Source organism: Orbicella franksi, chromosome 11, assembly GCF_964199315.1.
Source record: "Orbicella franksi chromosome 11, jaOrbFran1.1, whole genome shotgun sequence".
NCBI classification, from domain to species: Eukaryota; Metazoa; Cnidaria; class Anthozoa; order Scleractinia; family Merulinidae; genus Orbicella; species Orbicella franksi.
This window is the reverse complement of record NC_138155.1, coordinates 18073729-18100479: the sequence shown is the minus strand read 5'-3', so window position 1 is coordinate 18100479 and position 26751 is coordinate 18073729. Positions and strand designations below refer to the sequence as shown.

Sequence of the window (26751 nt, the reverse complement as noted above, 5' to 3'; positions counted from 1 at the left end):
CAAATCGGCTTTGGACTTGCCTTTTACAGCAAATGAGGTTAGAACATTTCGAAATTATCAGCTCTGTGTCTATTTTAACTTATTTTAGGTCAAGTCATGTGGCGCATGCTAAAATATACGTCTAACCCGTAAATTGAAATTTGACGACGGATGGTCAAATATCTGCATTTTTGACGTACTTTGAAAAGCTCTCGCGTCGCTCACAATCATTTGCCCAAAGAAATTTTTACAGAAATCTGTAGACCACCCTTCTGCGATTCAACCACCGGAAGCTTAATCCATTTGAAGTTTTCGCACATGGTGAAAATTAATTATATTCACGAAGTACTTTTAAGTGAATGAAATACATGTCTTTGAAATTTAATTATTTTGCACCCAAAAAGACAACGCTATATTCCCTAAAATCAACCCAGTACACATTTAAACATTGCACAAAAATATTTGAGCATTTTAAAGACGGAAGAATGATGTGGTTTTGCATGCGAGGCTCTCAAACTTGTTTAATAAAATGGTGCGTCAAATGACGATTTTAACGGAATTTGGTAATTTGCATATTTCTTTGAAATGAAAGGATGTTTTGCCAAAAAAAACTATCCAGTAGTTTTTGTCATGCCTTAGCCTATCTACCATGAAAATATGAGCGAAATCGAATTTTCGACCCTTGCCGAGTTATTTTCCATTTTTATAGACAGGGACTCTTAAGAGGGCTACACAAGTGATTGAAAAAATTGGGACATTAGGTCGACTCATCCAATAAATGTTCTCTCTTTTGAAGTATACATTTAGAGTGACAAGAAACTGTATGTTGGTAGCTTCATGGTTTTGAGTTAAATCAGTCATACACATGCATGATAAAAACAGTAGGTTCATTTTTCTAAAACTGTTATTTTATGAATAGAATTTTTTTCTGAACTAAACCTCCTGTTACAAGACTTTGCTCAGGAGAACTTGATAATCTGAAGTGATTTCAATTGTGCACTCTCTGCAAAGGTCAAAATAGTTGGCACTACCCTGTCACAAGACAAACCTTTGTCATGAAAGGAATTAAAACACTCTGTGATTCTCACAATCGGTGTGACAATCGGCAAACTTAAAAACTTTAACTCTCCTGGAATGTTTCACTTGGAGAAAACATAAGCACGCAAGGCGTGCAAGAGTTATTTTTTTCTGTGAAGTTTTGGAGATAGAGGCATTCATGGTACAGTAATGATTTGGTTAATTTGACAAGTTTTTCTGGTTGCGATGTTACATCGGTCATGGTAAGATAGCTAAATAGTAAGCCATAAAATGTTTGACTGAACAAACTACAGTAATCTGACACGTCTCCAGATTAATGTAGATACCATCTTATTTTCCAACAAGCAATTTGATTCGCTCTTTGATACAACCCGCACTGTGATTGGTGTGACACGCGCACATGCATAACTCCCTCGCTCACCGATCACATAACCCTTCCAACCCCCAAGAGAAATGTTTGCTCAAAAATACTCAAGTTAATTTAGAGACTTTTTCGCATTTTATACAAGTCGTAAGTTTACCTTTTTACACAACACAACACAACACAACACAACTTCACCGAAAATAGAAAGAAAGAGAAAAAAACCCTCTGACACGTTGAAAGTCTGATTTAATTAAGTGCACTTTAACTTGGTGCCACGCAGTCTTCAAAGAACATTTGAACAGTTCTCATACTTTTTACCTTTAAAAATATCGGACTGCAATGAATGTCATCAAATAAAACTATTAAACTGCTACTGCAGAGACGCTGAAAAACCGTCCAGAAATGAAACCTTCTTTTTTGTTTAATATCCTGGAAACAATAGCCGATAACTTGTCAGCTCTAATTAAATTTACTCCCATATAAAAAACAAAAGTGTTAAGTTACCATTTGTTACTAAAGATAGCAAACATCTCGTGGGAAGGAATGGTGACGATTCGTCCGCTCTAATTGAATTTACTCCCTTATGAAAAACAAGAGTGTCAAATTACACTTTGTAACTAAAAAACAAAAATGTCTCGTTATATTTGCATGCAACAAGAACAAAACAATTGTTACCCGCACTTACTATTGTGAACGTTAGAACTGTTTCAAATCTAAAGTCTCGTCCCCTCTAAAACATGTCCTAAGAACTAGACGCGACGATTCGTGACCTCTAATTGAATTTACTCCTTGTGAAAAACAAAATTATCAAGTTACCTTTGTAACTAAAAATAAAAATATCTCGTTGCATTTGCATACTACTAACTCACGAACTGTTTCAAACCTCAAGGCTCATCTCGTTCATTTAACTAAAATCCTCAGCCTAAATCACAGAAAATGTCGAAGTAAACCCAATATATGAATACTTCCTCCTCTTTCATAGAAGAATAAATATGGCCGTCCTGAACTCTATCGGGATCAAATCTTGTCACATACCATTTACCTTTACAACAAGAAATTTGATTGGCTGTTTATAGTAGATCCAATCTGATTGGTGTGACATACATACATCTCTCACTCACTCACTCACTCACTCACTCACTCACTCACTCACTCACTCACTCACTCACCCATTGACCCGTCCATAACATACCCGACGCGCCGACTAAGAGGTATTTTTTTTTACAAAAAAATAACTCAACAAATCACTAGAAAGACAAGGCTGCTTAGACTACTCCTTTATCTCCAGGGGTTTCATTAAGAACTGGGCACCGGGCAAATTGAGCGGCTGTGAGGATGATCTTGCCCGCCTGGTTTGACCATCTAGAGGAAAGTTTTTCTTATGAAGAAGCTCAGTCTTAAAACCTTTGCCTGCCTGTTAAAACCAGTTGCCCTCCTGCTGAGAATGTTAATGAAGCTCCTGTATCTCAAAGGATCTCTGCAGTCTGACAAAGAATTGTAATATTATACTTGCACCTCATTCAGCCATAATTATCTCTTCACCTCCAATCAGAGGTTTCAGCTCAAAAGAAGGATCAAGCTTTTTAGACATTTAGCACCAGTCTCTTGAAAGATGAATCGCATATTGCAGCCTTGCCGGAGAATATTCCTAAATTCAAGACGAAATTTAACACTGCAGTATTCGATACTGGCCGAAAATGGTACCTTATTAAAATGAATATCAGGGGTTTCATGGGGAAATATTCAACACGGAAAACAATAAAGAACAGCTCTGCAGAAGCTCAAAAGCCAGCTCTTAACTTCTAGCTGATATTTTTCACCTCACCAGAAGGAGACAAGAGAAAGCAAAAGTTTCCTAATTTTAAGAACCGTGCTCTCCGTAGGACAATTCAGCACTATCGTGTGTACATGTATATAAAGCTAAAAATATCTTAGGGTAAGAAAGCCCTCGTTCCTCTTAGCTCTCCTCAAGCCATTGATGATGCACTCGGAGCAGGATTTTAGGTTTTTTTTTTTTTTATTTAGTTACAACACAAACTGTTACTTACATGACGAATACTTATAACTACATACGCCACATACGATACATAGGATGCTTTATTAATTACAATATACGGGTCAAGTTAATATACTACTTATACTTATAACACCCAACATGATTATACATGTACTATAATACAATTACTGACACTTATTGCCAATGAGTCAGAAAAGTGAAAACGCGAGTCTGATGAGGTGGCAGCTATATAACACTATACATAGTGTGAAGGTTTATGCAACAGGTTACCCAGAAAAATTCTCAGATTTTCTCAGCTCAATTTTGTGTTAGTGAACATTTGCGGTGGTGCGAGATTTTTTGGCCATATTGGGATGTAGGCGGATGTTGTTGATATTTGGGATGAGCCAATCAGAACCCTATTTTTCTTTTGGACACCACAAGGCTTCGAAACCTTGAACAAGATAATTATTGAATTTATTCCAGGTTGTTTTTCAGTGTTAAGTCTTTCTGGCATGGGAGAAATCATTTATTTGAGTTATTTGCCTGAAAGTTTGGTTATTTAAGGTGTATGAAACTTGAATTTCTTATGTTTGAATCGCATAATTGATAGGCTCATCAAGACCCGAGTTGTTTTCTGGAATCGACTCAAGTGTGCGTTGTTTATTTAAGTGAAAGTGCTCTTTCTTTGTCAATTGCAACCAACGTGTTGACAGAGTCAAAGGAACTCAAATTGAACCAATGAGTGCACTTAGTGAGTAGCTAGTTCTGAAAAATTCAAGCAAAACAAGTATTAATAACATTGTGTCTAGAAACCCGGCCACTGGGAAATGTTTTAGAAAAACTAGCCAACACGTCAGTCTGTTGTTCAAAAAACTAGACACCCGGTAATCAAAAATTCATAGATAATCAATAGATAATCATTGCAAAGCCATGCAAGCCGAATGAGAACTGTACGGCTGGTAGAAAACATGGGATAACGTTCGCAATAAACTGTTCCTAAATAATATAAAACAATATTCAAGAGCATCTATGTGCTTTAATTGATTCAGGCGACATGTATGCAAGTGGTGTTTGGAAAATTACTAGCGTTTTGATCTCTTTTCTCTCGTAGAAAGAGCGTCTTTGTTTGCTCAAGCTTGTTTTATCTATTTCTGAACTAAAAGGTGTTTCTTTTCCAGTATAAGTGATGTATTGAAACAGGATTTTCAAGATGTTGATCCCAAGAATTTGCTGGCTTTACAGTAATTGTTTGGTTACAACTCTCTGAATATGTTGTCATTACCTATTAACGCGTAAAGAGAAATCTCTGAATTTTTCTCATTATGTGACTTCTATCAAGCTAAGATCACACAAGTCATCAGGAGCCTTTTTAAATGTAAGAATTATCCTTCACCCTTGTATTTACTTGTCGTTTTTCCCGATATTTTAAGATCGTGTGACTGCAAGCTTGTTTTTCACTTCTGAGCACGTGCAAGATGTAGAAGTGACGTCGTAAATGTCATCGTACCATAAAGGAAAAGGGAACTGTCACAAAAGCCAAGTCTTTGTTCTTTTTGAACAACCATGCCTGTGCGCTGAGATTTAATATATAGTATGCCGAAGCTAAGAGAATTCGTCCACCACAAAACCGAAACATTATTTAGAATCACTTAGCATTTCAGAACAAACATCCACAACAAGAAAGTTGTGCTGTACATATAAAAGAAAAGTGTAACTCTCCAAAAGGTCATGTTTTGTGGTCAGAATGGTTAATTCACCTTTTTCACTGGTGAAAACATGATATAATTTGAGCAATGTTAACAAATAGAACCCACTTGGTGTCACTCAGTCACATATTCACCGTAGATTTGAAGAGAGTGCGTATGATTTGTGCAAAGTTGTAGCTTGGCACTGTGATTTCTACCCGCTCACCTTCGACAACAAGTAACTAAAGCTTGCCTCATCAGGAAAGAATGTTGTCTAGCTTAGTGATAGCAAATGGCCATGAGTTGTGGTAAAAAAACGAATCTTCCGTGTAGCTTGGCAAATGGCCATGATGGCCCTCAGTCTGTGGCCAGAAAATAGGTCGGCAAATATCATTATGGCCATAATCACCAAAAGGTTGTGTTTTGTGGTCAGAATGGTTAATTCGCCATTTTCATTAGTAAAACCAAGATAAAATTCAAGCAATGTAAGCAAATAGACCCCATTTTGTAATGCACTGTCTTGCAGGGTAGCTGGTCAAAATGTTATGTTCTCAAGAAACATTTGTTACAAGTGTTGGTGATCTGAAATTAAGTGTTGCCAACAGTTCAAAAATATTTTGTCTGTACAAGTTAATTCTTAATAAATTGAAAACACTTTTAACACAGGCTATAATCTATTTATCGCTAGTTCCCCATGCAGATCGTTATCTGTAATTGTAGCAAACGTAGTTTTCCATCGAGCCATTCGAATGCCATCAAAGTAGAAACATGCAAACATGGAAAGTAGCGTTTGAACGCACTGTTCTAATCTTTGATTACTTATACTAGTATTAAAAATAATGATTCTGCCATGTTCATCACTGTAAGAATTTTGGATTGATAAGTTATTATTGTTTGGATTCACGAGAATACAAACACCTTTTTGATGGCTTGACCCATGGGAGAAAAAGATGTTGCCTCCCCATTCATTCTTCCAAATTAATTCACCTTTTTTTCCGATCACATTTCTTGAAGCAAATAAAAATTACAGGTTTGGTTTTTAGGTAAGCGAAAATAATTCTCCTCTTGAGTTGAGTTTTCGACCATGCATGAACATTTAATGATATCGCCCTATTTTTAACAGAATTGAAAACATTTGAATAAGCCATTTCTATAGTAGGGAAGAAAGCATACATTTGTTTTTACATGCGTACGTAAACATATAACAAACAGTCACACATATAGGTACAGGCACAAATGTTGGCAATATGAGTCCTGACTTCTTATGCAGAGAGTGAAAAAATCAGTTGCTGTCACCCCTCCTACTTATAAATTATAAACTTAATCGGATTATAAGTATATTATAAGTTCTTGTACATGTAAGTTCTGGTTTGTAGGGCTTAAAGTTGCGTGATATCGTCAAAGGAACGCACTCTGAAAGCTTTGCCAGCGGGCGATTTCTCAATGAACATTTTACCATCTAAAGTTCAAACCTTGAAGATGAGCCCATCTCTCCTCTTCTTTGATGTATCCTTCATCATTCTTTGTCTATAGCTAGTGAGATTTCATTTATGTAAATCCGGTTTGCGGATGGCTCAGTCGTAGTTCCCGGGAATACATCTTCACTGACATTTCTCAGTTTGGTTCTAGCCTTACACATTTTGGCTTTGTCTTTATGACTCGCGAATTTTGCATGATGGGTTTTCCATAATTTCCTCTGTTTAAGCAATGACTGATTTCGATGTTGGCATTGTTTAGTTCAACACCAATGGCCTGAGCAACCGTGATAACAATTTCTTCTGTTGTGTAATTAACATGCTTATCTTTGGTTATTCCACGTATTGCAATGGAATATTTTCTGGAGTACTGTTCTAGTTCGTCTGGATCAATTTTCAGGTCTTCAATCTCGTCCTCTTGTCAGTGAATAGTTTCCCTCAATTTTGTGAGGTCTCTTTTCAGTGCCACAATGGTCTTTTTATCTGTAGCGACGGTCTTCTTGACTGTAGCCAATTCTTGATCGCTTAATTCCAGGGACACTATTAAATCTGATATTTCTTCTGTCATGTTTTGGTTTTCCATAAGAAGTTTTGACACAGTTTCTTGGATAGATATTAATAGTTGATGAATCTCCTTTAAACTTGGCTGCGTTTCTTCGGATGAAGGCATAGGAGGAGGAGAAGTGGTCACCACTGCTTTATGTAGTGTTCTGTCGAGTTTTTTTTTTTTTTTTTTTACCAATCCATGGTTCGGCATAGAAGGGACACCAGTCAAATCGCTGTTTACTTTACTGACTTTATTACTCAAAGAAGCGTCGTTGTCGTCAATATCGTTTCTGAGTTCTTCCAGCAAAGGTGCATCTTCGCCGCCTTCCGCTCTTGCAGATTTATATTCTGGTAAGGAAAAGTCGCTGCTTGATCTTCTTTGGCCTATTGTTCTCTTGTTTTTCCTTTTTCTTGTCATTCAAAGGCATTATATCTAAACTTTCAGTCGCAAGTAAATCTCATTTAACAGAGATTAAACCAACAAAATTAAGCAGGAGAGGTGCTCGAAACGCTCACCATCCCGCCATGTTCCTTCGCCTCTTTGATTTTAGGTTATATGGGATACATGTACACTACCAACTTTAGTTTCATAAAAATCCCATGAAATACTCATGAAAGACCCATAAATCTTTTTTCAGGGCCACGAATATTGCAATTTCCTATTTTCTTGGCCTAATTGAAACCCATTGATCTTTCGTGAAAATTCTTTCATCACTCATGAAAAACATTCTCATGGCCATGAAAAGTCATCACTGATCCAGAACTGAAATTAATGGGTCATTAAAATCTGTTTTCATGGCAATGAAAATTCATGAATACAAATCAAAGTTAAATTTAATGGGTCATGAAACATATACTACTAGATTTCAGGCCCATGAAAATGTCATAGAAGTTAGAAACTGACCAGACTTGATTTTAATGGGTCATGAAAATGTGTTCATGGCCACAAAAAGTCAGAAATATGAACCCAAATAAAATTCAATGGGTCAGAAAATATACACTAGTAGATTTCACAACACATGAAAAGTCTCCTACAGCTAAATCAAAATTTAACATACATAGCACAAAAACCTCAAAGGAGTATCTCATTAAGAAATATACTGACGGCACTCATAATAATTATCTCTCTGTTTGAAAAAGGAATCGTGAAGTTTAATAAGATGAAGACACCATTTAATATACGTTTGTAATTATTTCCAAGTAAAAAATGTGATTAAAGGACACTCAAAAAGTGAGAAGGATGACCTCAACCTATTACTTTCCTTCTTGTAGCTTATCTTTAACTGATAACAGTTTTGCAATAGTCCTAAATAAAAGGTGAAACAGCAAGATTTTGTACACGTAGTATGCCCAAGCTCGAAAATTTCCTCGACTACAGAGCCAAAATAATAGCTGAAATTGCTTGACATCTCTAAGCAAAGCCCTACTATTCTAAGAGGAATGAAATGAGTTATTGCGTGAAAATTCTGTAATGATAAGATTTCAAATTGGCGGGTTAATCTAGTCTTTTGAAAACACTTCCCGGCTGCTGGGTATCTAGACACAGTGTTCTAGGAATTACATCGTACTCTTGAAAAAATTGTCTAATTACTGATTCCTATTAAAAAAAATGATTTTACAATTATAACTACCGGCATTGTGGACATGATAAGGCCACAACTCTTATCCCCAGACTGAAGTTTCACGTCTTCATCATGACTACTGTATACTTCATTCTTCTCACATAAAAAGGTCGATTATTTTCCACCTCCGTAGGAGAAAAATTCCTTGGGATAACTATATGCTTCTACAAATGATTTCTAAACACTTTCCAGCCTGTGACAGGTGTCTAAATTGTGTAAAGTTCTTTTAAAAAGTCAAGTTCTTCTGTGGAATTCACACATTAGAACTTAAAGCTTGTCATAGAACTTGATCGGAAATCGTGTTTCTGTTGCATTGTATGTTTAATTTACATGTAGCCTTCAGTGGTGAAACTGAACAAAACTTATCATCTGATTTTAATCTCATACATGTATTTGTCACTGTTTTATTTGTTCGAGTTATAGAAGCAGAAAAGCTTGAAGTATGCATTCACAAACAGAACTACGTGGTTGAAAAGCTTAGTGAAAATCAATTCACAAACATAAGTGATGATACTGTCACCATCACCATCATAATCTGTGAGATCTGACAGCAAATACACAGTAGCCTTCAGGGCGAAAATTCCAACTTTGAATTTGAAGCTTTATCTTCAAAAAATGTCAGTAAGCTTTCATATGTATTTCATAAGATTAGGGAAACCTTCAAATTTAGCATATAAAATAAATTTTTAACAGAAACAAGATGTTCCAGCTGGTCCTTATTCTGGCTGATACTGGACAAAAATCATATAATATGTATTTTTATAAGCATAATAGAAGGTTAATGTTGTACTTTGTCGTTGTACTTTGGTGTAGTCTCTTTACCGTAAATGATCTAATAAAGGCCGGGGGCGTTTAAAAGATAAGAGGCGTTTATTTAAATAACTGTAACATGGTAACCTAAATACAGTATTATAATAATCTAAATGAAAGAGCTTTAGCAGACTATCAAGTCCGTCCGCTGATAAGTTTAAACCGTCTACAAATCGATAACGGTATATGGTACATACAAAGTGGCGGAAAAGGGTACTGGTAGTTCCTATAGCTCAATGTCAACATCCGAGTCCTCGTCGACCACCATGGTATTTTCATCGCCGGCCTCTTCTATGTCTGAGTTAGTTATTGCTTGAAATGGATCTGGAAGAGTCGGCTCATCGAGCACGGAAAGTTGTGCCTTCAACTGCTCTGCTCCTGCTTCGCAGGGTTGGCCTTTCTTGAAACAATGGTTCTCTGAATCTTGAGAGCCATCAACGGCTAGATTTAATGCGCAGGACTTAAATGATTATGTAATTACCTCAGTGGGGAGCTGTGTCCAGGCGGTCAACACCCATGTGTGTGGTTTTCAGGGAAGGGGGGCGTTTATTAGACAGGGGGCGTTTGTTAGAGAGGGGCGTTTAATACAAACTTGTCAGCTTAGGGGGGCGTTAATAAGATAGGAGGCGTTCATTAGAGAGAGGGCGTTTATTAGATCATTTACGGTATTTCATACTTTTTCTTATAATTCTAGGCTTTTGAGCCAGCTTTTTATGTATTAACAGGTAATATTGCCACTTGATTGTATGTGCCACATTTACAATTTTGTAAAACTCAGTGTTCAGTAGCTAATATTATGTAGCTCTCAGGTACTCTATTTTACAGCGGTGATTATATTGGCGTGAACACCTAAAATATGTCTGGAATGTTTATTGTGTTGTAACCAATCACAGGCGAGATCTTCGCACCACAGAAACTACAGGCAACGAACGGTTTCTTACCGGTCACGGAACAAATTATTTTCGTTTTGTTTAAGGATACAAGCTGTCTTATTAGGAATTTAAAACACCGCTGTTCCCCAAGATCAGTGCTGAGGACCGCATCCAGTACATCGTTCGACTTTAGGAAGAAAAATTTTAGAAGCCAATGCGACGTGACGACGACCAGCTTTCCATGTAACGACATATCACATACACCTTATTCCAACATGGCAGCAGTTTATTATTCTTTTGTTTACATGGTAATTAGCCCTCTTTGCCTCGTCAACATGTACAAAATACAAAAGAATTTTGCAGTGAAAATGAGGCAAAGAGGGCTAATAAACATGCAAACAAAAAAATAATAAATTGGCCGCCATTTTGGAATAAGGTGTATGAAGACAATAAAAAATGAACAATCATGATGTTTTTGTTTCTGATAGCATAATCCTTGGTAATATTTTTTTGTAGAACAGGGGTTTGGATTTATGTGGGTAACGACTGAACCTTCAAACTAATGTGCCGGCAGAAGTTCCTTGATCGCAAGATTGCAAACTGGAAAGACCACCAACCAAATTCAACATCTATGGAATGATTGACACATCGTTTAAAGTAAACAGCCCAATTTTCGGTATTCCTTCCAAAATATAATTTTGCTTTTTCTCTGAAGGCATTTATGCATTTGATATCTGGGGTGTAACATACTATAGGAAGCTAGTTATCAGGGGATTCAGCCGAGAAGATTTCAAGTCCCCTTTGGATGCGATTATTAGCACATTTTGTGCGCAAAAGAAAAAAAAAAATTATTATCTCTGATCGCAGTTCTTCTTACCAAAAGAATCTCCGTAAATGTCTGTAAACTCGCATGTTACAACCCAACGACTTGATATTGTTCAATGCATATCTGAAAATTTATTTTTCTAAGAAGAATTCGACAAGAACAACTCTCGAATTTCAACTTTATTATAACCTTCATGCTTGGTAAGGTACCCATATGAGACGAGGAAACATGTACTTTGTAGGGTGACTGAAAAAAAAAGGACCTGCAACACTTTCGCCTGTACTAGTGTAAAAACACAACGTTAATGTCCTTTGCCGACGTATCTCGGCTCCAAGTGAAAGTTAAAACAACATAATGACATGCAAAATATTTCAACATATGGCTGTTACACCCGAGTGTTATAAGCCTAAGAATTACAATTGATATGGGTGGAATCTTACTGACACACTTGAATTTGCCCCGTTGTTTACACTGAAACCATTATAAAATGAATTTTTGGGAGAATAGCAGGTGAAGAAATGGGAATTAACGCAGCGCTTTCCTTGAAAGAACCTACTTGTCCTTTGCAGGTGTCAATCAGGTAAGGTAAGCACCAATCCTCTGATTCCGGTGGTACTTTGTTTTCAAGCGCTTTATGAAGGTAAAGCAGATCTTTATCAAGCTCTTGACGATAGAGATATTTGACTGGATTCAGACGTTTCATGCGAGGACGCATTATGGTGAAAAAATTCCTGCGCGACTGCTGAAGCTGTAACATAAATTGCTCCAGAGATTGCTTGGCCGTTTCCTTATTTTTCCTTAGCACAGTTAGCATTTTTGGAGTTTCACTGATTGATTTTCCCAGTTCTGGATGTTTGTCTTTCAATTTACATTCAGTGTGCAGGGCTCGACACTTAAACAGTAGCCAACTACAGTACCGGTCAAATGTAAGTCGACAGTCACTCGAAACTCGAACGACTCGACTCGATCCTCGATCCTCGAAACTCAAAAACTTCGAGTATCGAGTCTCGAGTCGAGTCCTTCGAGTTTCGAGTCGAGTCGTTCGAGCATCGAGACAAGTCGTTCGAGTTTCGAGTCGAAGTGACAAAGAATTTATCGCTTGATTAATTTTTCTTATACGTGTCAATCTTGCTGGTTTACTTTTGGAGAGAGAGAAATTAGGGACCTTTAGCAATGACGACGAGAACGTGGACGACGACGTATATGACCGATCGAGGCCTGGGACGGGACCGTCGTCCACGGCGGGAAACGTAAACAGTTTAGTACACCGGTTACGTGGACGAGTCCTTTACTGCAGCTTTCTGTGGCAGTCAACAGGAAAATGTCTTATAAAGAATTTCGTGACCTGCTTATACTTATGTACGGTGATAACATTGTCTCAGATGAAGAGTTTTTGCTGTTATACGATACGTTCAAAACAAAAAATCCCGAATTTCCTTATGGAAACTACGAGCGATTCGATCTGGATTCTATGAACTCCGCCGAATGCAAAGCAGAGTTTCGTGTCGAGAAGCAAGACCTCCCTCGCCTGGTTGCAGCACTCCAACTACCACCGGTGTTGAGATGTGAACAGAGAAGTATTTGTGACGACATAGAAGGGCTATGTATGCTTCTCAAAAGAGTTGCCTACCCATGCCGGCTCAGCGACATGATTCCGCGATTTGGCCGACCAGTTTCTGTAGTAAGTCTGATCACAAATGATGTGATCGACTACGTCTATGACGTTCATGGGCACCTTATAACCCAGTGGAATCAAGATCTTCTGAACCATGGGGCTTTACAGCGTTATGCGGATGCTATATCAGGACAAGGAGCCCCCCTCGACAATTGCTTCGGTTTCGTCGATGGGACTGTCAGACCCATTTCAAGACCTGATGAACGTCAGAGAATTGTTTACAATGGTCATAAGAGGGTCCATGCCCTGAAATTCCAATCGTTGTCTCTACCAAATGGACTCATTGGAAATTTATATGGACCAGTTGGTGAGTTTTTTTTGTGAAGAAAGTTCTTGTTATTGTTTTTAGTTATGTAAACTTTCTAAGCAACTTCTGTTCTCACCTTTGATTTTTGATTTCTTCGTTTTAGAGGGGCGTAAACACGACGCAGGGATGTTAGCAGATTCTGGACTACTACGTGACCTCCAACGGCATGCTTTTTCTCCAGCAGGTCAACCAATGTGCATATATGGAGATTTGGCGTACCCTCTCCGTGGGCATCTTCAAACCCCGTTTCGCCATGTCCCACTTGCACCCCTCATGCAGGATTATAACGAAGCTATGAGCGCTTTAAGGATTTCTGTGGAATGGCTTTTCGGGGATGTCATCAATTCGTTTAAGTTTCTTGACTATAAGAAAAATTTGAAGATCGGACTTAGCAGTGTGGGTAAAATGTATGTTGTCTGCACACTACTTCGTCATGCCATAACATGCCTTTACGGTAATACCACCAGTGATTATTTTGGTATTGAGCCACCCACTTTGGAACAATACTTTCACTAATTGGGGCATAAAATATAGAATGTAGGGAGGGAACATCACACACTGCAGAGACACGAAAAAACAGACCACCCTCTTCTGGAAATAATGGCACTTTAGCCCCAATTAGCTTGGGCATTTTTGTTTTTCTTGAGCCAGCTGGAGGTGGACTCAAAGTTTCCCACCCCCCCCCCCCCTCTTAAATAAAAATATATTTCTATAAAAGGGGAAGGGCCATTATCTTCAAAACAGCTTAAATGTGTGGTAAAGAGGAAGAAAAAACACAAAATGTGAAAATTTGGCCAAAGCTTTGTTGCCATCGAAATGCCAAGTCAATGGATAACAGTTCCATTGTTCAGCATAAATTATCGCATGTTAACAAACAGATTATGTTATAAACATTTAAAGTTCCCCCATCCCCACCCCCTCCCTCACCCCGTCCCAGGAAATACGGTTAAATATCCCAGAACCACACAGCAATAACATTCCCATTCGCCAAGAAAGCACTCAAAAGCAGCTGTTTAATGTAATTTCAAGATTAACAATGATTTCTGTACGTCAATTTCATTCTTAAATTGTAACAAAATGGAGGACATCTTCACATTAAGGTCCTAAAACCCTAAAGGACAGCTCCAATGTCAAAACCCCAGTAGAATTTATTAAAACGTAAAACCTGGATTGAAACCATGTTAATATTTAATTGCTATTCCAATTAAAAGCTATCCAGAACTACTTTCATGTCGTGCTGTTTCAATTTTTCTCAATGTATTTTTAGCAAAATGAAACTTGGAACGTTGATCTTTTCAATTCTAAACTTGCCAACCCCTACAATGTAGGAGTGAAAAGATTCACTTAAGTTACTTTAGCTTCAACTATATATCTTTGATTACTGTTAACATTCTATATCCCAAGGAAAATTAAAAAAAATCCCGTTTTTCCTGTAGAAAAACAACACAACTTTCCAAGTATAGAAGAAGAAGAAATACCAACTTTGTTAACTAACAAGCTCACCAGGCACTGTCACCAAAAAACCTCTAAGCACTAACACTTAACAAAATGATAACCACAACATGATCGCAAGGGATGAAGTGTGCAAGTGACCTGCCCAATGTGCTTTTCTTAACTGCTTTTTCACCTTTCTCTCATGAGGTCTTGGGCACGACTTTTTCCAGCAAACCCATGAGTATTTGACTCTGTTGCTGTTGCTGTTGCAAGAAAAGCATTTGGAAATTTTGCTGCTGCTGTTCCTGCCTGTGCTGCTGTTCAGCCATGAACCTCAATATATCCTGGTATTGTTGCTGGTTCTGTCTCTGCTGATCTATAAGCATCTGATGCTGGGCGGCTCTATTTTCTTGTTCTTTCTTCTTGAGTTCAATTTCTTCCTTCCGGATTTCTCGCTCATTCTCGAACTTCTCTTTCAGGATTTGTACAGCTTCAGTAGTACTTCTTCTGCTTTTTCTTTTAGTAACTTCATCGCAATTTGTATCAGCATTCCTCTTTCTGGTTTGTCCCAGGCGCTCCATGGCTTTTAATCTACTTTCTTCTGCAGAGACCTTATCATTTTCATTCTTTTTAGTAAGGGTATTTGAATTTTCTTTCCTTTCTAAATCAGCTGCCTGTTCTTTTTCTATGATTTCAGACAATGCTATCTCTATTTCTGTTTCATCATCACATGCAATGCCAGAACCTTGCTCTTCCTTTCTCATCTTTTCTTTGTATTTGGCAAGCAAAAGAGTAAGCCTGTCCCTCACAGAGCGCTTACTAACTTTGAATTTCGGTGAACTGATGCTATTTAAGCTTAGTGCTATTTCACCCCAGATTTCCCCTCTCTCTTTACTTTCTCTTGGGTGCTTAAATGGCTCAAGAAGAAGAACCTCCCTACAAAGCATAAGGTCATGTTCCTCTGACCACTTCATGGAATAATTTCTGAAAATAAATACAATGTTTTTTACGTAAGGAATTACATCTTCTACTTAGTGATATTGCAATAAACTTTATCCTATGGTGAAATTAATTTAATTTTGAGTACTTAAGCTTATTTATAAGCTCAAAGTTTTTATGCTCTAAATATTTGGAAATTAATTTTTGTTTTAATTTATTTTCCTCGGCTGAAAATCAATGCTGGCTAAAACATGTCAAATGTTCTGCTAATTTGAAAATGCAAAAATTATCCACTCAAACAATTAACGTTTATTCAGTGTTGTAATCAACGTCAAGCTAAGTGATTCAGAGCTAAGCTAAGTTTATAGTCGATCCAAGCAGTTCGGACACTTTTCAAAGCCCAGAAATCTTAAAAATTCCAACTGATATAAATCACAAAACTATAACGAAATGCCCGCGATTTGTATTTATAAAAGCACTACCACGTACCCAGCAGTACTTTTATCATCATCCGCCATAGCTTTCTACCTGCAACTCGAAAGAAATCAAGTTTTTTCCATCACTGTACGATCAAATTACTTTCGGCACTGTTTTTATTCACTAACCGACCCTTTCGATTGAAGAAATCCCTAAGATACGTAAGTAGAAATTAGAAAACAAATAAAACATACTCACGTTCTCCACAAGACGGCAGATGGCGGCAAATGGCGTCCTGAACGAGATGTGGACGACGAGTCGTGCTCGATTGGGCATGCGTGGTAGCATCGAAGTTCGTTTTCCCAACTTCCGGTCGGTGACGTTCACGTTCTCGTCGTCATTGCTAAAGGTCCCTATTTTCGAGTCGCGACTCCCGAGGCGGTAGGCGACTGTACATTTGTAAATCGGTTGGCTTTGTTAAATCGATTGTTTTGTGCCTTGGTTGAACTTCTTTCGATCTGGAGTTAATTATCGTTCAATTCAGAGTAACAACAGAGTAACAGTTCTGAAGACGACGCCGAGTTTCGTTTAAATCAACTGTACAAAGGGCTCGATAGAAATCAGAAACGTTAACTCTCAAGGTGCGTACGCGAGTCGATATCGCCAGCTTCCAATCGGTTGTTTGTTTTGACGCTTGGTATAAACACATTTCTTTCGATTCAGAGCTATCTTTAATCCATTCGCTGATGATTTCACGGGAACTTTTCCGGTCAGTTTTCAATTCGACGCTGGGTTTGTTTTTACGGCTCGATAGAAGTCAGAAACTCTCGGAGCCGGGGTTGTTTCCTGCAGACAAGAAAATGCACGTCAAAATTGAAAGATCTTATCTTCCGCTGAAGTTACATGTAAGACCAATTTATAGATTACCTATAATAATGTCACAAAAATTAAGATATATCAACTGTTAAAGCTGTTAAATAAAAAATATGAATAAATCAGTGGAAAACCTTTCTGCTTCATTCAACCTAGAATTTTACTAGCCGTGGGAAGCAACGATTCTGATTGGCCAGCCTGTAATTGTAAGTCAACAAAAACAGGCAACACAGTCTTTTCGTCTGGGATTCGTCTAGGTTTTTTACGAAGGCACACGAAGTTTTGTTTGTAGTTTAAACCAAGTTTTTATGTTAAACATGCCTTAAGGTAGCAGAAGTTCAAATGACATGAGTAATTTAATGCTGCCATGCAAGTTTCGCAGTTTCATCGAGTCGCACACAAACATAATCGGCGAAAATCACGAAAATGAACATTATGCAAATTCAAACAATCACTGCGCGCGGGCTGTCAATGCAAACAAGAGCCTAAAAGCCGTCCGCTAAACGCAGGCGATGTTCAAGTTACATGCACGGTATCTTGATAAGGTATTTTTTTTAAATACGATATTTGGCTAGAAAATCATTTGCAGTACAATCGCAGTAGCACTTAGAAATTTGCATACGGCAAGCAAGTTGAAATTTCAGCTCGCTGGAACCGGAAAGAGCTAGAAATATCATTTCACGCTCGCAGGCTGCGTTCTCTAAATTTGGTTGATTCGTACGCATGTTGTTTTTTCTATGCAACGAATGCTATACAATTGCGATTCAAGACTTCAACTCCAGACTAACGATTTGGACGTTAATATGAAATACATGTACTCTTGCACGAATAAAGGAAGTCGCATGACGCGCGTTATATTTTATTTCTATTGTTACGAATTCGAGATATACCGCTTTCTCGAAAAATTCTTCGAGCGTCTCGAAACTCGAAACTCGATTCTCGATTCTCGAAAGCATCGAGGATCGAGGATCGAGTTTCGAGTCGAGACTGTCAACTTACATTTGACCGGTACTGTAGCCACAGACTAGTAGAAATTTAGTTTTGCCTAGTACGTTTTTGACTTCCCCTAGCCACTAAAAAAAAGGAAATTGGCCGAACTAGTTTCTGTCTTCCCCAAGGAAGTCAAACACAAACACTTCACTCCAAAACAAGGTCAGAATTTCATTGTGGACGTATCATGTTTACTTTTCGCTGTGTGGTACTTGAAAGGGTATGAAAACTGAACATGTTATTATATTGAAAGAAATATTCGACAAACAAGAGAACATGACTGAAAAACGTTACTCTGGTTTAAAAATGTAAAAATGTTAGTAAAAATTCTTTTTGTAAAAGTCCCAACATTTCGGCTAAAACTTCAGTCTTCATCAGGGGAAAGTGACAAGGAATTTGTTGAAAAGGCACGTTCTTACACTATGCAAATCGGCAAATCGGAGCTAGTTATGTTCTGTCCCTTAGGGCTAAATTTAAAAATTCATGCGGCAAATGCATATCATCATCACGGTTCAGCGGATTCCTACAAATTTAATTTCCCATGCTTCTAAAATACATCGGTTGTGCCAGTTTGTGCTTGTACGTAAGATCTTTGAAGATTCCCAGGAGATGGTGTGGCCAGAGTGTAAACAATGTTCCGCTAAAGCTGACTTGTGCGAGTGTTTGTTTACAACCGCTCTTTGATGTTCTTTGAGCCGGGTGGAAAGTTTTCATTTCGTTTCTCCGATGTAGCTTTTGTCACAACCTTGACAGGGAATTGAATAAATTGCGCCACGAGTCTGATCTTTCGGGACTGGGTGTTTTGGTTTGGGAAATAAATTGCCGATGGTATGGTGTGGTTTTAAAGCAACTTTGATATTGTAATTGCTTAGGATTCGCTTAATCGGTTCCGTAGTGCCCTTGACTTACGGTAAAATGCAGAAACCTTTTTTGTCATCCGGTGGAGTTGCAAACGTTTGTTGAGAAGGCCGTTCCGGTTTACTTGCAAGAATAACAAAGCGTTTCGGGTAGCCATTTGTCCTGAGTGCCGTGATCACATGTTTCATTTCCTTTGATTGTTGCTCAACAGAAGACGGGATAGCTTTTGCACGATCAGTCAGAGACTTGACCACAGCCCTTTTGTGAGCAGCCGGATGGTGAGAGTCAAACGAGAGATATCTTTCTGTGTGTGTCGGTTTGCGACAGACTTTAGTGGAGAGTTGGTATTATCTTGTCGACAGACAGTGACGTCGAGAAAGGATATTTTCCGTTCTGTTTCTCTTTCAACCGTAAATTGGATCAACGGCTCGATATTGTTCAAATGACTCTGTAAGGCTAGCACCAGGTTGGATTTAACAGCGGCACACATCATCATGATGTGTGTGCCGCTGTTAAATCCAACCTGGTGCTAGAACATCAAAAAGCGGTTGTAAACAAACACTCGCACAAGTCAGCTTTAGCGGAACATTGTTAACAGTCTGGCCACACCATCTCCTGGGAACCTTCAAAGATCTTTCGTACAAACACAAATTGGCGCAACAGACGTATTTTGGAAGCGTGGGTTACTGACAGTAGCTGGTTCAGGGCTCATAAGCCAACAAAGGCCAGTAAACCTCCCATACTCTTGTAGGTCCCTGTAAAGGGCAGACCGATCAGATCGAGTAGGGTTTCTTGATAAGCAGGAATACTGTTTTGTTGGAGGAAACATTTCTTCAACGGCTTGCCAAGAGAGTGGTGTATTTGCTTTGCGTTTCTTCCAGTTGCACTCAACATCTGTCCGGCTGAGGTTGTAGATGCCGTGAATGAAAAGTGCAGCCGCGTGGCTGCACTTAAACTTCCCCCTTCGACACTCACACTCACTTGATCTTATGGCGTTCTCACTATCTAAGCAAACCTAGCAAATCAGAAAAAAAGACGCGTGATGGCATGAAAAGCAACTTTGAAAGACTTCTCCAAACGAACGAACAGTTCCATGCATCGAACGAACTAACACATCGATGTGCATCGAACGACCTCACCAACAAAGCGTGTCAACGGCAAAGTTTGCGAGTCTAGTTATTCCACAATTAAATTATTATGGAAAACAACTGTTATTTACTTAAAAATCTCACTGAGTAGCATTTCAAGTAGCAAATAAATGACAAGCAGCATCTGTAGTGAGTATTCTGGAACCATATCCACTCACCGTGACTTTGTAGACTTTGTTTCGCATGCTTGCGTGCACGTCTCCTCGTAAAATACGCTGACTAAGTAAATGACTCCACATGGCTTGATTTGTAATGGTTTTCACCCTTCTTAATTGACTTCTGCTCTTCCCCGAAGAAAGAAATGAGCGACGCGATCGACAGGGCCGACATTTGGTATGGCGTCGGTCACGTTTAGGGCTTTTGTTTAGAACTGAGTTTTTTGGCACCATGGTAACGTGACGTCACCGCTTTAGAACTCTATTAACATTTGCAGGAATCCGCTGAACCGTGATGATGGTATGCATTTGCCGCACGAATTTTTAATTTTAGCCCTAAGGGACAGAACATAACTAGCTTCGATTTGCCGATTTGCATAGTATAAGAACATGGCTTTTCAACAAATTCCATGTCACTTTCCCCTGATGAAGGCTGAAGTTTTAGCCGAAACGTTGGGACTTTTACAAAAAGATTTTCTTTTTTAATAACATTTTTACATTTTTAAACCAGAGTAACATTTTTCAATCATGAATCAACCACCTGATTACAGGACCATTTTTGAAAAACAAGAGAACATTTTCTGAAAGCACACATTGATGTTCTTTTTTTGTTACAAAATTAGTAGCACAAAACGTGAGCATCCTGATAAAACCATGCATAAAATCGTGCGGAACTGTAAAGGGATAACATTTCATTTAGCGTAACAACACATAGGTGATTTGTCATCGTGTCCATACTGACAAAACTTACCACTGCAGAAATAATTACACGAGAAAGATTTATTTCCTTCGACATTTATTAGCGGTTGAGTTTCGCCAACGCTGCTTTTGAAACAGTTTGAATTCTATAATTCTGTGAAGAGACTCAAAAGGTCTCCGCAGTTTTTACAATGACGTCTTGGGGTCTGATATTTTTCCAAGAAGTCTCAAAGAAAAACAGAGTCCTGAAAGTCTTTTCAGGAAAATCGCTGGATTTTTCTATGTAATCTGTTGGCCTGAGAGATTTGATATGAGGAAAACACGAGGCAATTAAACAAAATTAAAACTGGCGCAATTCGGTGATAAATTTGTTCGCGCTAGTGTTTAACGTTACTAGTCAAGCGTGACACAAGGTGTGCTGACTATATGTTAACTGGTTAAGAGGTTTCAGACGCAAAATTGCATTGTTTTGTTTTTCTTAAAATTCCATAACGGATATAAGAGGGCTTTTACCAGCAGTAAAAAGGAAAAAGCCAAAAAACAAGAGTTCTGAAAAGAAACGACCCGCTCAGGAAGAAGGTGTAAGTCTAAAACGTCCACCGCCAAAATGCTAAAGCGCTTTTTTTCATTTTTCACGTTTTATAAATATAACATACCTTGTTTTATTGGAACTGGTTTAATTACAATGTAATTACCAACAATATGTATTGAAGAGAGTCGCTTGCATTGAGCTTTCAAGTCTTGATAGTAATTCTGGTGTTATCGGACCTAGCCAACATCAACACTTGGCTAGTAAATTTATTTTTTGGTTAGTAACATAAGTTGTTACTAGCCACTAGGCTAGTAAGTTGAAAAGTTAGTGTCAAGCTCTGGTGTGAGAGTCACTTGCAATTCCATGGCAATTGTTCCTGTTATGGCCAGACTGATGACAGTGACTGCAAATTCTTCTGCAGGAAACGGTCCGGAGCAAATCATTTTCACCTTTAAGCTTTGCTAAATGGTCTTCTGCACTTGAAATCTGTGCCTCCAAAAAACTGACACTTTCAACAAGCTCTTGCTTATGGCGGTCTAGGGGAGAATCGATCTTGCGTGTAGCAGTCCTACTTGAGTTTGATGCAGTTGCCATCTCACCTTCGGCTGGCCAAGTTTGTGGTTCTTTACTGCTAAACTGTAATTGCTTCAGCATTAAATGTGCAGTACTGCCAGGTTCTTGTGATTTAAGCTTAAGTTGTCGCAGCTCGTGGTCCAGTGCTCGCTTCTCCGCGAGAGGCAAACGTTTTGGCGACGAGAATATGTAGTCTAGATCGCCATCTTGAAGATACTGTAAGGATTTGCGAGTCGAAAATCCCCGGGATTCAAATTCATCCGCTAGTCTTTCTATTCCTAGTATTCGAATTGACGTACGCCACTGTTTTATTTCTGAACAAGACTTCAGAGCAAATCTCCCACACACCTGCAATGTACGGTTTTTTGTGTGGGATTTCCCACACTTTGTCAACGCCAGCGATATTTATTTATTTATTTATTTATTTATTTATTTGTCCACCAGAGCAAAGCGTTTGTCACGTGGTTTCTACTTGGCATGTAGACTAGGCTCTACTAGCAAAAGGTTGAGTGTTTTTGAGCGGCGGCCATTAGACATGTGATTACCCTTACCGGGTGTTGTTTTTTGGCGAATTTTGACTCATTTTTAGTGCAGAGTGCACTATTGGGATGGTTATGGGAGCTGCCTGCCGCTAAGGAACTAAATCGCTATGGCACTATGGCCCTATCGCCCTATGGCCCTATGGCGCTAAGGTGTAAACTTTAATGTTTGTTTAATTAATTAATTTCAATTAATTAATTAGTCTAGAGGCAAGGAAGTAGTGGGGATAGGGTGGGAAAGGTATATGTGTACTCTGCGTAAAACACATTCCATCGCCGTCGCTTAACTTTGAACATCTCAAAGCTATATATTTGTTTCAGGTAACCCCTTGCTCTCCTTGTGGTACCATTCTCCTTAGAACAAAAATAGTTTGTCCTAAACGTATGCATAGATTAGTTAGCGTTCGTGGCTTCTATATTAGGTGAAGGACACATTGCATACGGAATCACGGACAAATGTTGAGTGGTTTTCCTTATGGTAGGGCTCAACATGTAAGATGCATGCGTTCTAGCATCGTTAGTGTTATACAGTATCTTTCCACGCGGTATTTTATATATCATGTCATGTGACCAAGGACGGCAGTTATTTTTCACGTAGCGCCAATTGTCCCTTTTTATTGCAAAAGTGAAACGTCACTGTGGCTGCGTAGCTTTTAGAATTACACACAGGTCGGTTCAACAAATATCATCTGCTGTTTTCAATCTACAATAGTGTGCTTGTCAGGGTTCAAATGTATTGCTTCTCCTTAGCGGCTTGTTTATTTCTTGCCTTAATTGTGTCTGTAAGAGAGACCAAAAAGTTCCCAAGTTAGTGGCTTTAATACTCCGCAAATTGTAAATTTGTAACAAAGGAAACCAGGAAAATGCTCAAATATTGCTGCAGATGCCGTGGCACCTAATGAAAGCGCAAATTAATTTACTCAGTCTCTGAGGAGACTCATTCATATCGGCCAAGTAGCGCTGTTTATCTTCAATACTTTTCGTTGAAATGCTTCTCAGCCATCAATATCGTTGTTTGTTAATTTTAAATTGTTTTATTGTTAACAATAAAGGTGGCAACAGAAAAAGAAAGTGATATTTCGTGACTATCTGATAATTGGACCTTGAATGAAAATACAACCTTGAAACATACACACTGCAAAGGGGAAAAGCCGTAGCAGACTACCAAGGTAGACATAAACCGGAAGTGAACCGGGCAGGGGTGAGTACTTATGGGACTACTGTACCAGAGCTATCAATTGCGCTCTGCACTATCTGAGATTGTCTCACTAGTTGAGATTTGAGGGAGTCTTAGGCCTCAGGTCTTTGTGTTTTTCAGCCACTCACTGAAGTATTTATTTTTGACACGCCATTTATTATAAGGTGGGTAAACATTGAAAACGCTTTCTGTATATGCGCGAAATTCTTGGATGAATAAGGAACAATCAATCAATCATACAACAATCATACAAAGTTCCAGTTCTCGGAGAGAACTTTCTGTGATTACATATTTAAATTATGTCACATTGAAATTTCTTTGATCAGCTGAAAATCCTGACAATGTCTGCGGAAAATGAATTCTAGTAAACATTGTGCATGTCGCGACGCGCAGTCTGCAACTGTCGGACTAAAATTTACACTTGATTGATTTCATTACTTTCAACTGCCGTCTATTGCTAAAATCAGCATATTTATATCAACACCCGAAGTGTTACGGACGGATATAACATAATGACAAAGCCCGGTATTTTCCTGTGTATTTATGGTTAGCAAGTTAAGGTCCTCTTGACTGATAAACCATGACTTCTTGATACGTTGCGTGACGGTGCAGTTTCCGTAGACTCACAAGGTTAAAAGGACTAAATATTTGCATTTTTCTTCAAACTTCACGCTAAACATTTTCACTTTTACTGGTCATGTTTAAGCACAAAAGCTAATTTCTAAAAGTATAATTTACATACAGTTTTCTCAGCTGGAAGCACGAATATTAGCTGACATTTGCAATCGGAGCTGATTTATCGTAAACAAACTCCGAGCGGCAACCAGCGGCCAATTCTAATATTTTCGCTGAGGAATGAGAGTAGGCAACATTTCTATTGCTGTTCCTTGGTTCAGGCTTACTCTTATGGCTTTAAAGTACTTTTACGAACAATTTCGACTGGATACAGACTGAATTTTTCGTGAAGGGGGGTGGGAGCGTCTGCGTAAGAGCTAAGGCTAACTAATCTATTTGTCTCCACTGGAACTAGTCAACAACGTAGCTAATGAAATAAAGCTGTTCCCACAGTAAACATCCCCAAGCCAACGCAATTCAAAAGTTGTGTTCGGGAACATTAATTGCCCCAGTTATGTAGCACGTCATCTGGCATCCCGACGAAACAGGCCACATTATTGTTGATTGCATGGTCCAGAATCACAACCAAAAACTAAACCGTCTCTCGTGCACTTGCTTTTCGATGATGTCAGTTGTTTTCGCCCTTACTGCGAAAAACAAGCCTAACCTGCAAAATGTGTTTACTTCAATGACTCTTTCAATGAACCCTCCTTGACTCTTGGTTTTTTTAGTTTTTTTTTTTTTTTTGCTGGGTTTTAGTATACGTTGTGAAACAACGGTTACATGGGATTTTGCCAAGGTAACAAAATTGGCACGTGGAGGAAAAACATTTTTCCTTTTTGGTTACATGTTAATGACAAACAGAGAAACGTGATTTGCTCGTAAAACCTTAGACATCAAAACACCAATGCAACTGATTACATTAAATGTCAAGGGCGCTGCATGTGATCTTTTTGATGTATCCATGGGTATTAACTACGGGAAATTTACCTCCGGAAATCTTGGTCATACTCACTGGTAAAAGGGTCATTTACCACGGGAAAGAGTTCCGTGTAACCAATCCCTAAGGAAGCGAATTTCCTGGAAACTAAAGTCCAAACGTGTTTCTGCTGTAACCGAGTTTTCACCTGCAGCCTGGGATCTTATAATCAGGACTCTATGGTATCTTTACTCAACGTTCATCACTACAACACGACAAAATGTATAAATATTCACTGTAAAGCTACAATTTCTCTGATGTATCCATAGCGCATCAACTTTTATTTGACTGAAATCGCACACAAGTTCGCATTGCGGACCTATTTTTTAGACACGCGATAAGGCGGGAAATAAAATTAGACTTGTCGACAGCTGTCAAAGCTGTCTGGCATTTGCCTCTGTTTTTGTTTGTCTAGTCACGGAATATTATTTTTCCAAAGCGATCGAGTGGAGTTTCTAATAAGGGAATAAGATGCGCAAAGTCGTGATAAACAAATGTGTCATGAAAGGGCAACACGTCTACGAAAATGCCGTGAACGTGGGAGATCCTTAGGAGTGCCTTCCAGAAACGAATAATTCGAATGACATGAAAGCAACTGCTGTGCGAAGCGCTTCAAATGAAGTCACTGGACACGTTCCTGTAAATTTGTGCGACTACGTATCAGACCTCTTTGTCCATTTTCCAGGGAAATTAGTAATGTTGTGGTAAGTATTCAAACATCAAGTAAAATCAGACGATATCGCTTAACAAGTCAATTTAAGTAAACAATAAACTCGGAAAGGTAGTTTCAATCCTACGTGACATCGAGCTGATTGAAAGTAGTATGTCATCACTGATTATTTATCCAATCCAGAATGACTGGACTGTTTTTATATTTTGTTTTGGTATGCCTCTTGATAACTTTTTACCTTTTCTCATTCCTTTTTGGCGAAATAACAAGTTTACCTTGACCAAGTCCTCCACCCTGGCCCTGGATGTGGCAGCCAAGTGGCGGCATCATTGTGCCGTGTAATTACATTTTGTTCTGTGATCCTAAAGATCATTTACCAATATACCAAATTTTACATGTAGCTATGGTATTTGTGCCTGGCTCATACGTGACTACTGAGCCCTAAAATTATAAGTAGCTGTTTTCTGCCTGTATGATGAATACACTGTTACTGTTTACTTTATACTCGGAAGTGACTTTATCATGTATCACATCAATTGTCATAGTCGCAAGTAACCACAGCACTTGAAATAAGCTACACAGTTTTGCTGTGTTTTAGATGAATTACCCTCCGCGATGGCAATTCGGGTTTCTTGCCGAGCGAAAAGGGTAAAGCGACGGAGGAAACTTTTGAACTGATCGAAACGCAGTTCACAGGTTTAAGTGGGGACAATAAGCAGGCTGAAACAATAAACGTACTCCATATTCATCAAACATATCCTGGAGCATACCTTCTGTTAAATGCCCAAGATGAAAGCCTCAGTTGTCCATGACAACTGTATCTCCTCTCTCTAAAACAGCGCTCCCGTCAGGGTTGTCCATAGTTAGGACATCTTCAAAAAATAAAAGCAATTCATTTCTGTTAGAGGGGCCATCTATATTATATTGTAATGGT

General features: G+C 38.6%; 4 protein-coding genes and 1 pseudogene across 7 annotated transcripts in view; 2 read left to right on the top strand and 3 right to left on the bottom strand.

Moving 5' to 3' along the window:
• LOC145503127 (uncharacterized) overlaps positions 1-26751 on the bottom strand; it is a 382969-nt gene that overhangs the window by 188649 nt on the left and 167569 nt on the right. The window lies entirely within an intron of this gene.
• LOC145503337 (furin-like) overlaps positions 1-26751 on the top strand; it is a 117203-nt gene that overhangs the window by 65166 nt on the left and 25286 nt on the right. The gene's annotated exons all lie outside the window — the stretch shown is intronic.
• LOC145503005 (uncharacterized) lies at positions 12381-13723 on the top strand. The gene is made up of 2 exons (XM_081482428.1): positions 12381-13198; positions 13302-13723. The coding sequence occupies exons 1-2, from the start codon at positions 12538-12540 to the stop codon at positions 13712-13714; spliced, it is 1074 nt and encodes a 357-aa protein (XP_081338554.1). The 5' UTR covers positions 12381-12537; the 3' UTR covers positions 13715-13723.
• LOC145503004 (uncharacterized) lies at positions 14832-16403 on the bottom strand. Of its 2 annotated transcripts, XM_081482427.1 has the most exons (3): positions 16247-16403; positions 16061-16099; positions 14832-15616 (listed from the first exon to the last, which is right to left on the bottom strand). In XM_081482427.1, exons 2-3 carry the CDS (start codon positions 16087-16089, stop codon positions 14833-14835), a joined length of 813 nt encoding a protein of 270 aa, XP_081338553.1. In that variant the 5' UTR covers positions 16090-16099; positions 16247-16403; the 3' UTR covers position 14832. The 2 variants fall into 2 exon arrangements, with proteins under 2 accessions (XP_081338553.1, XP_081338552.1); XM_081482426.1 differs by having other exon boundaries at positions 16061-16403.
• On the bottom strand, positions 19335-20187 carry LOC145503340 (uncharacterized; annotated as a pseudogene).

What these genes read in the sequence shown, in the direction of transcription:
- LOC145503005 (XM_081482428.1), top strand. Translation starts at nt 12,538, where the DNA reads ATGTCTTATAAAGAATTTCGTGACCTGCTTATACTTATGTACGGTGAT. An exon ending in AAATTTATATGGACCAGTTG is followed by an intron (nt 13,199 to 13,301) that starts GTGAGTTTTTTT and finishes TCTTCGTTTTAG; the next exon opens with AGGGGCGTAAACACGACGCA.
- LOC145503004 (XM_081482426.1), bottom strand. Translation starts at nt 16,089, where the DNA reads ATGGCGGATGATGATAAAAGTACTGCTGG. An exon ending in GATGATAAAAGTACTGCTGG is followed by an intron (nt 15,617 to 16,060) that starts GTACGTGGTAGT and finishes ATTTATTTTCAG; the next exon opens with AAATTATTCCATGAAGTGGT.